General features: G+C 41.5%; 1 protein-coding gene across 2 annotated transcripts in view; it reads left to right on the top strand.

Annotated features, from left to right (window-relative positions):
• Nucleotides 1–14,249, top strand: part of asap1a (ArfGAP with SH3 domain, ankyrin repeat and PH domain 1a) — a 167,619-nt gene that overhangs the window by 130,050 nt on the left and 23,320 nt on the right. For both annotated transcript variants that reach the window (XM_023977522.2, XM_023977521.1), the window contains 3 exons: nucleotides 3,859–3,992; nucleotides 7,085–7,176; nucleotides 12,902–13,082. In XM_023977522.2, coding sequence (XP_023833290.1) covers nucleotides 3,859–3,992; nucleotides 7,085–7,176; nucleotides 12,902–13,082 — 407 coding nt within the window. The remainder of the gene's footprint in view (nucleotides 1–3,858; nucleotides 3,993–7,084; nucleotides 7,177–12,901; nucleotides 13,083–14,249) is intronic.

Here is a 14,249-nt window from a genome sequence, read left to right as displayed (position 1 = left end):
AGAAATCCTGACCATACAGCAGAGTTACCAGGTCAGAGAGTTAGAGAGCTAACCCTTAGGGAGAAATCCTGACCATACAGCAGAGTTACCAGGTCAGGGAGTTAGAGAGCTAACCCTTAGGGAGAAATCCTGACCATACAGCAGAGTTACCAGTCAGAGATTAGAGAGCTAACCCTAGGGAGAAATCCTGACCATCAGCAGAGTTACCAGGTCAGAGAGTTAGAGAGCTAACCCTTAGGGAGAAATCTGACCATACAGCAGACGTTACGCAGGTCAGAGAGTTAGAGCGCTAACCCTAGGGAGAAATCCTGACCATACAAGCGTAGTTACTGGTCAGAGAGTTAGAGCGCTAACCCCTAGGGAGAAATCCTGACCATACAGCAGAGTTACCAGGTCAGGGAGTTAGAGCGCTAACCCTTAGGGAGAAATTCTGACCATACAGCAGAGTTACCGGGTCAGGGAGTTAGAGAGCTAACCCTTAGGGAGAAATCTTTACCATACAGCAGAGTTACCAGGTCAGGGAGTTAGAGAGCTAACCCTTAGGGAGAAATCTTTACCATACAGCAGACCCAATTGGGTGAGATTTGTATCACGACAATAACAAGAACAACAACCAAAACAACAACAGCAATACGCTTTCTTCATATTATACTTAAATCTCACCAAATGTCTCTATCATTTCTAGTGAGGTTGATCAGGCCTCACCAGAAGTGACGACAAAGGTCATTCAAAACCATTATGTATTTTCTTTCCCTTTTTATTTCCCTGTAAACATTTAAAACATTTCCATCTTTCTGCTTACCCAGTTTACACGCAAATTAAAAAGACCACACACAATAAATTAAACACAGTATTAACACCACTTAACAAATATTCGTAACTGGTGGGTTGTGTGTGCTGGTGTGTGTAGTAAAACGTAGGGCAAAAACAAAAAGAAATGGCCAGGCCTAACTTATTTGGGAGTTCCCTCTGCGACCAGATCCGGATACCTTTATACTAAATAAAAGTGCAGAATTTCACTAACTGCTCTTCCAAGGCAATAGCCTTGGGAAACATTTCAAAGAGAGAGAAAAGGACACCCCATCCTCTCTTGGAAGAGAAAGTGTACATTTCATTCATTGCTTTCATTCTTAGAATGAACACTGTTGCGCACAGCTCTAGCATGATGGCTGTTTATCGTACAAATGGCATTCACATAATGCTGGAATGTCCAGCTCATTTGCTATCTAGCTAGCTATTTTTCAAAACGACAGGTGGTCATTGGACCACGACACTGTTAATCAAATGAACACCGCTCGTCTCATTGGTGCATAATGATGGCTGACCTTCATGGGCTAATTGATGTGTTGTGTAGCCAATACGTAGTGTAAAATGATGAAACACAGAAACGTTTGAAACACAGAAACGGAACTTGACTGGGTTAAGCTACGTTTTGCCAATTAGATTTCATAAATTGTTTTGTTGAAAGAGTCGGAATCCATGCAAAACTCTGTATACAACATGGATCGTGTTACGATATAAACATTTATTTTATCAAACAAAACTATGCTGTATTTTATCTCTGGGACCCTCAGGATGACGAAATAGAGCAAGATTACTGAATGTAAGTCAAGTATTTACCGACAGAAGTGAATGTATCAAACTAGTTGCCTTGATAAAAGTGTTTTGTTTTTGCACACAATCCTCAAACTTCTAGCATGGCATTTCTTCACTGTAATAGCTACTGTAAATTGGACATTGCAGATTAACAGTCATTTTAGCTTTCTGACAATATAAAACATGTCTATGTCCTGGAAAGTTATCTGTTATTTACAACGCCATTCTAGTCACATATTGAGCAGCAATTGTCCCAATTTCAAGACATTGATCATCTAGAGGTTATTAATATGAAGGGAAGGGGATACCTAGTCAGTTGCACAACTGAATGCATTTAACCGAAATGCGTCTTCCGCATTTAAGCCCTCTGAATCAGAGAGGTGCAGGGGGGGCTGCCTTAATCAACGTCATCGGCACCCAGGGAGCAGTTGTTGTTGGGGGTTAACTGCCTTGCTCAAGGGCACCTTGCTGGCTAGGGGATTCGAACCAGCGACCTTTCGGTTACTGGCCCAACGCTCTTAACCGCTAAACCGCTCAACTACATTTCTACCCCTTAATAATCCAAATCTGTTGGTAATCTGAAGTCTGAGACACTTTGGACCTCCTGTTATCTACTTCCTGTGTTGGAGGATTCTCCCACCTCACTAGTATCAGGGCAGATCCTATGCTCTGGCTACTTGTGTATTCTGTAAATGCAGAAGAAATTATGCAGTTCTACACTATCCCCCTCTCCCTTTTTCCCCCTCTTTCACTGCATGTGTATCTGCCCCATTCCTTCTCTCTGCTCCCCCTCAATTCCTTCTCTCTGCTCCCCCTCTCGCCCCTTTTTTCTCTCTTTTTATTCTCCCTTTCTCTGTGTTCTCATTAAACAACCACCCAATATTTGCAAGGCTTTTCAAATGCATTTATCTAAAGGGTGCTATCTGCTTCCTGCGTCTTTCGTATTGCAATGTTTTTACAGTATTGATAAAACAATAGACGTAATGAATTCATTCTTCAAATGCTGAACAATTTGGTTTGTTATTTATATCTAGTGTTATTGTGTCTTAAATCCCTACATAAACCTTTGATTGTTTTTGTGTTGTCAATTTACTTCAGTGAGTACGTTTACATGCACACAATACAATTACTGTGAATACTGAGGTTAATATAATAGTTTGATGAAAACGTTTACATGCTTTGCAAGAAGAACGATCTCCCTGATGGGACTTTGATAAATGCAGAAAAGTCCCCAACCAAAATAAATCTTCCAAAACAGCGACTTGTTATTTTTGGGAAGCCAATTTGATTCAGAGTTTGGACATGTCAAGTTTGTTTGTGAAAACTATACTTCACTCGTGCATAAGAGGGAGGCTTGCGTTGCTAGCACATGGRGCAGATCAAATACACTGCWGGAACTTAAGCTGTTTACATGTSSTAATAATTAGAAAGATTGKTAAATAATACAGGCATTTTAATCAACGTARGCTTACTTCGATTGTGACCTTYCACCGATTTAAGATAAGCAGAGTAAGGTGTTTGTATGACTAATGCCATACTCGGCCTACTGCAATAATCAGTTTAATATTGAATTATTAGTGTGRATGTAAACATAATRCATGTTTWTTRKSMTTTTWAYGYAAWTMYKRRKYSRTMGMMMTWAYSCRWYYYSKWRSMTMMWWWWWAWMSKAKRMSKWMSRMTMYMSWWTGACTGTTTKATTTTWATTTTATWTGAGCCMTTWTTTAACTAGGCAAGTCAGTTAAGAACAAATTCTTATTTATCTACCCCGGCCAAACCGGGTGCGCCGCCCTATGGGACTCCCAATCACGGCCGGTTGTGATACAGCCTGGAATCGAACCAGGGTCTGTAGTGACACCTCTAGCACTGAGATGCAGTGCCTTAGACCACTACGCCACTCGGGAGTCCAACATTCAACATTTGATAACCCTGGTCTCAGTACTGTTTGGCTCTAATGTCCCTTATAAGCAGCACCTCAGTCAATCAGACTGACAGYCAGACAGTTGTCTGGATGTTTAAAGCACCATCAACTTCTGTAGGAAATTCCCATCCTCTTTTTGTATTTTTTTTGTTGTATTATTGATAAAGTGAGCAATCGCATTGAATGAGAGGGGTCATAGAGCGAGGGGAGTGTACAGTATATAGCGATGGTACCAGGATTCGATCCCATGCACACAGGGCAATATTTCTAGTGTGTGCTGAAGGTGGAGACATACCCGCTAGACTTGCCCCAGACACTGTTGTCATCTGTTCTCTCTTTTCAGAGCCAAAATGGCTGTCTACTAATCTTGGCATCCTGACGTGTATCGAGTGCTCTGGGATCCACAGGGAGATGGGTGTCCACATCTCCCGCATCCAGTCCATGGAGCTAGATAAACTGGGGAGCTCCGAACTCTTGGTATGTTGACACATACACTGAGTGTACAAAACATTATGAATACCTGCTCTTTCCATGACATAGACTGACCAGGTGAATCCAGTTGAGAGCTATGATCCCTTATTGATGTCTCTTGTAAAATCCACTTAAATCAGTGTAGATGAAGGGGAGGAGACAGGTTAAAGAATGATTTTTAAGCCTTGAGACATGAATTGTGTCTGTGTCATTCAGAGGGTGATTGGGGAAGACAAAATATTTAAGTGCCTTTGAACGGGGTATGGTAGTAGGTAGAACTGCAACGCTGCTGGGGTTTTCACGCTCAACAGTTTCCCGTGTGTATCAAGAATYGTCCACCACCCAATGGACATCCAGCCAACTTGACACAACTGTGGGAAGCATTGGAGTACACATGGCCCAGCATCCCTGTGGAGCGCTTTCGACACCTTGTAGAGTCCATGCACCACCGAATTGAGGCTGTTCTGAGGGAAGGAGGGGTTGCAAATCAATATTAGCAAGGTGCTCTTAATGTTTTGTACACTCAGTGTATATTGGTATCCTGACACATCTTGAGGCTCCAGGGCCACACGATTTGTTTGTCAAAATGAATTTACGGGCCGGAAAGAGGGGCAGTTCTTTCAAAAATGATATAGGTCCATTATAGTTCTATATACTTTCTATTAGGTTTTAAACATTCAAGTGTAGCTTGGAGTCTTTTTTTAAATCCATAGAATCAAATAAATATGTTGGTGTATTTGTGTTACTTTTCAGTTTCTTGTCAATGAGATGCATGATGTGTTTGACATTGGCAGTATGCAATGAATGTATATGTTATGTTTGTGATGGATGTGTAAAGGGTCAGTTTCCATCACTCAGACTAATTTATCTCTATGGAATTACTGCATATTTTTAGTCTAGGACTCTGCTTAATCTTGTTCCTAATTTCTTTGTCCAGGTGTGTTATTTTGTATACCGCAATACTGTCCAAGACAATGTTCCCTGTCAACATGGACTTTTATTGTATCTTAGTTTAATCATAGTGRCTTGCGAAACTACTCAGACCCCTTAGATTTCCTCACATTTAGTGTTACAATTAAATCTATTTTAATCCCACTTTGTATTTTTTTGTCAACTATCTACACAAAATTCAAATTAAAAATATATATAAATATATAAATAATATAATATAATATATATAATAATATAATATAAAATATAATGTTAAAGTGAAAGAAAAATGTTCTTGTATAATAATATTACTATATAATCGTTCCATGAGTATTCAGCCCCTTTGTTTAGGCAAGCCTAAATAAGTACATGAGTAAGATTTGGCTTAACACATCATATAATAAGTTACTCACTCTGTGTGAAATAATCCTCCAAAGGGGTTGACATAATTGTTAAATGACTAACCCTTCCTCTGTCCCCCATACATACAACATCTGTAAGTTCCCTCAGTCAAGCATTGCATTTAAAGTACAGATTCAACTACAAAGACCAGGGAGGTTTTTGAAAGCCTCATAAAGAAGGGCAGTGATTGGTAGATGGGTAACAATAGCAAATCAGACACTGAATATCTCTTTAATTAAGCATGGTCACGTTAATAATTATTATGTGGATGATGTATTAAACCACCCAGACACATRAAAGACAGAGTCATCCTTCTGAACTGAGCTGCAGGACAGGAATGAAACAGCTTAGGGATGTTACCATGAGGCCATTGGGGATTTAAAAAAAGTTACAGAGTTCAATGGCTGTGATGGGAGAAAACTGAGGATGGATCAACAACATTGTAGTTACTCCACAATAATGACCTAAATGATAAGAGTGAAAAGAAGAATAAAATATACAGAATATCCAAAACATGCGACTTGTATGCAAGAAGGCACTAAAGAATACTGAGGGAAAAGAACACAGCAAAGGAATACACTTTTTTGGCTTAAATACAAAGCCTCAACAGCCTTTGCTTCTCAAATGACTGCCTCGCCTGGTTCACCAACTACTTGTCAGACAGAGTTCAGTGTGTCAAATCGGAGGGCCTGTTGTCCGGACCTCTGGCAGTCTCTATGGGGGTGCCACAGGGCCGACTCTCTTCTCTGTATACATCAATGATATCGCTCTTGCTGCTGGTGATTCTCTGATCCACCTCTACGCACACGACACCATTCTATATACTTCTGGCCCCTCTTTGGACACTGTGTTAACTAACCTCCAGACGAGCTTCAATGCCATACAACTCTCCTTCCGTGGCCTCCAACTGCTCTTAAATACAAGTAAAACTAAATGCATGCTCTTCAACCAATCCTTCCAGACTCACGTTAAGCATCTCCAATCCAAAATTAAATCTGGAATCGGCTTCCTATTTCGCAACAAAGCATCCTTCACTCATGCTGCCAAACATACTCTCGTAAAACTGACTATCCTACCGATCCTTGACTTCGGCCATGTCATTTACAAAATAGCCTCCAACACTCTACTCAGCAAATTGGATGCAGTCTATCACAGTGCCATCCGTTTTGTCACCAAAGCCCCATATACTACCCACCACTGCGACCTGTATGCTCTCGTTGGCTGGCACTGCTTTATACTCGTCGCCAAACCCACTGGCTCCAGGTCATCTACAAGTCTCTGCTAGGTATAGTCCCGCCTTATCTCAGCTCACTGGTCACCATAGCAGCACCCACCCGTAGCACGCACTCCAGCAGGTATATCTCACTGGTCACCCCCAAAGCCAATTCCTCCTTTGGCCGCCTTTCCTTCCAGTTCTCTGCTGCCAATGACTGGAACGAACTGCAAAAATCACTGAAGCTGGAGACTCTTACCTCCCTCACTAACTTTAAGCACCAGCTGTCAGAGCATTTTTATTCATCTTAAAAAAMAATAATCTTCCACTTTGACAGTACAGAGTAWTTTGTGTAGATTGGTGACAAAAAATGAAAAATCTTATCAAAATCAATTTTAATCTCACCTTGTAACACAATAAAATGCGAAGAAATACAAAGGGTCTGAATACTTTTGAAAGGCACAGTATATGGTATGTTTAACTACTAAACTTTGTCTGTTTCAAAGGCCGTTTACATGTCATTCAACCCACCYGTTCTGCTCTCTCTCCTCAGCTGGCTAAGAACATAGGGAACAGTAGTTTCAATGGCATCATGGAAGGCAATATTCCATGTCCCTCGCCAAAGCCCACCCCATCAAGTGACATGTGAGTGTTATTGAATTAACATCAGTCAAGTTGAAATCAATGTGAATTTAGCCCTTTAATCTTTTCAACCCCTCTGAAATCTAAAATGGTTGTTGTCATAGCAGGTTATAGCAGAAAGTAAATGTAATTACTTGCCGGTACAAGACCTATCTGGAGGGGCATAATTAATAAAGATATGTCTTTTAAAATGTATTACCTTTTATTATGTGGCATCCCAGTCAGCAGAACCAGTCATAATGTTTCAATCTGATTTTCAAATAAATCACCATAGTAGCTAATGTCATAGTCAACATATCTCAAATCAAATCAAATTGTATTTGTCACAGGCGCCGAATACAACAAGTGTAGACTTTGAAGTGAAATGCTTACTTACTAGCCAATTACCAACAATGCAGTTAAAAAGTAAAAATAAAAATAAAAATTGATCAAATAAAATAGTAACACAATAAAATAACAATAGCGAGGCTATATACAAGGAGTACTGGCACTGAGTCAGTGTACTGGGGTATGAGGCAGTTGGGGTTATTGATTGAGGTAATATGTACATGTAGGTTTGGTTAGYTGATTGACTGAGGTAATATGTACATGTAGGTTTGGTTAGGTGATTGACTGAGGTAATATGTACATGTAGGTTTGGTTAGTTGATTGACTGAGGTAATATGTACATGTAGGTTTGGTTAGGTGATTGACTGAGGTAATATGTACATGTAGGTTTGGTTAGGTGATTGACTGAGGTAATATGTACATGTAGGTTTGGTTAGGTGATTGACTGAGGTAATATGTACATGTAGGTTTGGTTAGGTGATTGATTTGATTAAAGTGCTATGTGCATGTAGGTAGGGGGTGAAAACAAAACATCCGGGAAGCTGTATAATTCACTGTTCAGCAGTCGTATGGCTTTGGGGATGAAGCTGTTCAGGAGCCTTTTGGTCTCAGACTTGGCACTCCGGTACCGCTTGCCTTGCGGTAGCAGAGGGAACAGACTGAGTCTTTGACTTTGTGAGTCTTTGGCTGGAGTCTTTTCAGGGCCTTCCTCTGACACCATCTGGCATAGAGGTCCTGGATGACAGGGAGCTCGGCCCCAGTGATGTACTGGGCCATACGCACTACCCTCTGTAGTGCCTTGCGGTCACATGCCGAGCAGTTGCCATACCAAGCGGGGATGCAGCTAGTCATGATGCTCTCTATGGTGCCGCTGTAGAACTTTTTGAGGATCTGAGGACCTATGGCAAATCTTTTCYGCCTCCTGAGGGGGAAGAGGCGMTGTCGTGCCCTCTTTACGACTGTGTTGGTGTGTTAGGACCATGATGGGTCCTTAGTGATGTGGAAACCGAGGAACTTGAGGCTCTTGACCGTATCCACCACAGCTCGTTGATGTGAATGGGGGCGTGCTRAGCCCTCCGTTTCCTGTAGTCCACTATCAGCTCTTTTGTCTTGCTGATGTTGAGAGAGCGGTTGTTCTCCTGGCACCGCACTGCCAGGTCTCTGACATCCTCTCTGTAGGCTGTCTCATCGTTGTCAGTAATCAGGCCTACAACATCGTGTCGTCAGCTTACTTAATGATGGTGTTGGAGTCATGTGCGGCCACAGAGTCGAGAGTGACCAGGGAGTACAGGAGGYGGCTAAGCATGCACCCCTGAGGGGCCCCCGTGTTGAGGGTCAGCGTGGCGGATTGGTTGTTGCCTACCCTTACCACCTAGGGGCGTCCCATCAGAATGTCCAGGATCCAGTTGCAGAGGGAGGTGTTTAGTTCCAGAGTCCTTAGCTTAGTGATGACCTTCGTGGGCACTATGGTGTTGAARGCTGAGCTYTAGTCAATGTACAGCATTCTCACATAGGTGTTCCTTTTGTCCAGGTGGGAAAGGGCAYTGTGGAGTGCAATAGAGATTGCGTCATCTGTGGAGGCATTTCCAAATCGGAATGGGTCCACGGTTTCTGGGATGATGGTGTTGATGTGAGCCATAATCAACCTTTCAAAGCATTTCATGGCTACAGATCTGATTGCTACAGGGTGTACAGGGCGTAGGCGTTGTCATTAGACAGGTTACCTTGGCGTTCTTTGGCACGGGGACTATGGTGGTCTGCTTGAAACATGTAMGTATTACATTTTATTTGTATTTATTTAACCCTTAATTTTCCAGGTTAGTTGACTGAGAACACATTTGAATTTACAGCAACTACCTGGGGAATAGTTACAGAGAAGAGGAAGGGGATGAATGAGCCAATTGGAAGCTGGAGATGATTAAGTGGCCATGATGAGGGCCAGATTGGGAGTTTAGCCAGGACACCGGGGTTAACACTCCTACTCTTACGACAGGTGCCATGGGATCTTTAGTGACCACAGAGAGTCAAGACACCCGTTTAATGTCCCATCTGAAAGACGTCACCCTACACAAGGCCATYTCCCCAATCACTGCCCTGGGGCATTGGGATATTTTTTTAGGCCAGKGGAAAGGGTGCAGCCTCTGGTCTCCTATCCAGGGACTGACCTTAACCAACCCTGCTTAGCTTCAGAGGCAAGCCAGCAGTGGGATGCAGGGTGATATGCTGCTGGTCAAACTGGATGAAGGTTGAAAATGTCAGTGAAGACACTTGCTAGCTGCTCAGCTCATGCTCTGAGTACGCGTCCTGGTAATCTGTCTGGCCCTGCGGCCTTGTGAATGTTAACCTGTTTAAAAGTCTTCCTCACATCGGCTACAGAACAATTGGTGGTCTCATGCATGGTTCAGTGTTGCTTGCCTTGAACCAAGCATTGAAGGCATTTAGCTTGTCTGGTAGGCTCGCGTCACTGGGCAGCTTGCGGATGGTATTCCCTTTGTAAATCATTATAGTAGTAGGATTCGATCTTAGTGCTGTATTGACACTTTGTCTGTTTGATTGTTCGTAGGCGTAGCGGGATTTCTTATAAGCATCCAAATTTGTGTCCCGCTCCTTGCCTTTAGCTCAGTTCGGATGTTGCRTGTAATCCATGGCTTCTGGTCAGGCTATTTATGTACGGTCACTCTGGGGACTACGTTGTRGATACACTTATTAATGAAGCCAGTGACTGATGTGGTAAACTCCTCAATGCCATAGTATGAATCCCGCAACATATTCAAATCTGTGCTCGCAAAACTATCCTGTAGCTTGGCATCCGCTTCAACGAACCACTTCCTTTTGAGCGCATCACTGGTACTTCCTGTTTGAGTTTTTGCTTGTAAGCAGGAATGTAGAGGATGAGGTTATGGTCAGATTTTCCAAATGGAGGGCGAGGGAGAGCTTTGTATGCATCTCTGTGTAGAGTAGATGTGATTTAGAGTGTTTTCGCCACTAGTTGCACATCAGACATGCTGGTAGAAATGAGGTAAAATGGATTCAGTTTCCCTGCATTAAAATCCCTGGCCACTAGGAGCACCACATCTGGGTGAGCATTTTCTTGTTTGCTTATGGCCTTATAGAGTTGGTCGAGTGCGATCTTAGTGCCAGCATCGGTATGTGGTGGTAAATAGATGGCTACGAATAATATAGATGAGAACTCTCTTGGTCTACACCTTGCCATAAGGTTCTCTACCTCAGGCGAGCAAATATCACTAGACTTCTTTAATATTAGACATCTCACACCAGCTGTTATTGACAAATAGACACACACCCCCATCCCTCCTCTTACCAGACCTCTTACCTCTTAGCTTCTGCACTTTCTTGTTTGCTTATGGCCTGGTGGTAAATAGACAGCTACAAAAAAATATAGATGAAAACTCTTGAAAGCTCTCTTGGTAAATAGWGTGGTCTACAGCTTATCATGAGGTTTTCTAACTCAGATGAGCAGAACCTTGAGACTTCCTTTATATTAGAGARTGCGCACCAACTGTTGTTGACAAAGAGAGACACACCCCCTTCCGTCAGCTTACTGGACACAGCTGTTCTGTCCTGCCGATATATAGAAAAAACAGCTAGATTTATATTTTCCATGTAAGTTTATGGAAGGGGGTGAGTACCATGAGCCTCCTCGGTTTTGTATTGAAGTCAATGTAGCTAGAGGAGAACGGAAGCTAGCTGTCCTCCGGCTACACCGTTGTGCTACACCAGAGAGTGCTGTTGAGGCTACTATAGACCTTCATTTCAAAACAGTGTGCTTTAATCAGTTAAATTAATATATTTCGTATAGTTTTGTCTAAAAATTATAACTTTTTTAATGTTTCACTATAATAAAAAAATGAAATTCACTCAGTAGGATGGTCCTCCTCTTCCTCCTCTGAGGATCKTCCACTYCTGCACACGTTCATCCCCTCTAAATTAATTCCAACAGCACACCAGCCATTTGACGGATGTAAAAAATACCTGTGCAAGAAAAACACCAGAAAGTGTAATAATATTTGGCAATTGAGACATTTMTAACCTGGACAGGAACGTAATAAAAGTAATAATGTTTAAGCCTCATTTAGATATTTTTCTGCTTATCATTTCTGAAATTTGGTAGGCTATTTGTTAGTCGACGTGTCTATTATTAGACAGGCGACATACTGCTTCTCTTGTCATTACTTGACGCTCTAGAATACTAAAATAAGACTTTCCTCACCAGAATAATGTCATACATTTATAGAATGAATGCATCATCGACAATCTAGTTGACATCTGTAAAGTTCTCTTTCATTTCTGCTTCTCTCGCAGAGCAACGATGTCCAAGTCTAGAACCAACAGGACCCTGAACAGCTTCTACCCCGAAGCCATAAGACTGCTAAATAGTTAGTTAAGTAGTTAACCAAATAGCTACCCGGACTATCTGCATTGACCTTTTTTTTGCARTAACTTTTTTGACTCATCACATACGGTGCTGCTACTGTTTATTTGTCAATTTGTTTCAAGTTATACTGTATGTACATATCTACCTCAATGACCTCGTGTCCCTGCTCATCGACTCGGTACTGGTACCTCRTGTATATAGCCAAGTTATCGTTACTCATTGTGTATCTATTACTTTTATTATTATGTTTAGTTTTCTATTATTTCTCTATTTTCTCTCTCTGCATTGTTAGAATATGACTTGTAAGTAAGCATTTCACTGTTAGTCTACAACTGTTGTTTACGAAGAATGTGACGAATAACATTAGATTTYATTTAGGGACCAGGGAGATTTTCTGTGCAAAATTTCCAAATTACAACAGTTGAACTGGTTTTAAGGAAATTCAAAATCTGTGAAAACGGTCCAACATGTTTCTGATAGTYTTTCAGTTAATCTGGATGCATATTTTATTTGGTTGAAAGTAAAATACTGTCAGTTTTATGTCGCTGGAAGAAAAAAATACACGTTTATGCTACATAAGACAGTCCTTAAGCTCGCATTCACATTATCTCAAGATGCTGAAAGAAAGAAATCCTATTTCTCCAATCCTGTCCCGAGACAAAATTAACATTTGGTCTATTATTTTACTGCGAGGAACACTTAATTCTGCAGGAGGCCTACAGTCAGTGTCCAGTTACTTTCCCAACATTTACTGTTCCATCTGAACTTCAAAGGTTGAAACCAGGGAGTGCTGTTATTGTGATAGGCAAATATTTTACCGATACGGTGTACCACCACTATTTACTTTACTCTGTACCTGCTTACTTTCACCCCTGACTGTGTCAATAAATATAAATTCTCTCCGTGTGGTGCAAATCAAATGCATTTCTGATACCGGTCTAAGTATTAGTTCACTGGCAAACAGATAATTATGCTAAGAAACAAACCTTATATTCTCTATGGCAGGACGGTGAGGAAGGAGTACATCAACGCTAAATACGTGGACCACAAATTTGCCCACCAGACTGGCAAAGCCACGGTTCCAGGCAAGCTGTCGGAGGCGGTGCGCTCCCGAGATCTGCTGTTACTTKTCCAGATTTATGCCGAGGGGGCGGAGCTTATGGAGCCCCTGCCCGAGGCAGGAAAGGTAAGGGTAGCTGTGTTCATTTTATTCTTAAATAGCCTATGAACTGAAGTGCACAACGAGTCAGAAAACAATTCTGAAAGCTTCAAGTGGGTCACAATTCCAAAACAATTTGGCACCACTGGACGAAGAAGTGGTGGTATTTGATATATTTTTATTTATGTATATTTTATTTAAAGTACCAGTCAAAAGTTTGGACACACCTACTCATTTTCTTTATTTTTAATATGTTCTACATTGTAGAATAATAGTGAAGACATCAAAACTATGAAATAACACATATGGAATCATGTAGAACCAAAAAAGTGTTAAGCAAATCAAAATATATTTTATATTTGACATTCTTCAAAGTAGCCACCCTTTGCCTTGATGAGAGCTTTGCACACTCTTGGCATTCTCTCAACCAGCTTCATGAGGTAATTGCCTGGAATGCATTTCAATTAACAGGTGTGCATTGATAAAACTTAATTTGTAGAATTTCTTTCCTTAATGCGTTTGAGACAATCTGTTGTGTTGTGACAAGGTAGAGGTGGTATACACGTTTTGGTAATAGACCAATTACATATTATGGCAAGAACAGCTGAAATAAGCAAAGAGAAATGACAGTCCATCATTAATTTTCAAGACATAAAGGTCAGTCAATCCGGAACAGTTCTTCAAGTGCAGTCGCAAAAYCCATCAAGKGCTATGATGACACTGGCTCTCATGAGGACTGTCACAGGAAAGGAAGATCCAGAGTTACCTCTGCTGCAGAGGATATGTTCATTAGAGTTACCAACCTCAGAAATTGGCAATTAACGGCACCTCAGATTGCAGCCCAAATAAATGCTTCACAGAGTTCAAGTGACAGACACATCTCAACATCAACTGTTCAGAGGAGACTGCGTGAATCAGGCCTTCATGGTTGAATTGCTGCAAAGAAACCACTACTATAGAACACCAATAAGAAAAAGAGACTCGCTTGGGCCAAGAAACACGAGCAATGGACATTAGACCGGTGGAAATCTGTCCTTTGGTCTCATCAGTCAAAATTTMAGATTTTTGGTTCCAACCGCCGTGTCATTGTGAGCTGCAGAGTAGGTGAACGGGTGATCTCCGCATGAAGCATYGAGGAGGAGGTGTGGGGGTGCTTTGCTGGCGATGCTGTCAGTGATTTCTTTAGAAATCACG

This window comes from Salvelinus sp. IW2-2015, linkage group LG32 (genome assembly GCF_002910315.2).
Source record: "Salvelinus sp. IW2-2015 linkage group LG32, ASM291031v2, whole genome shotgun sequence".
In the NCBI taxonomy this organism is placed as follows: Eukaryota; Metazoa; Chordata; class Actinopteri; order Salmoniformes; family Salmonidae; genus Salvelinus; species Salvelinus sp. IW2-2015.
The sequence above is the reverse complement of the archived record's forward strand: the minus strand, read 5'-3'. Positions and strand labels throughout refer to the sequence as shown.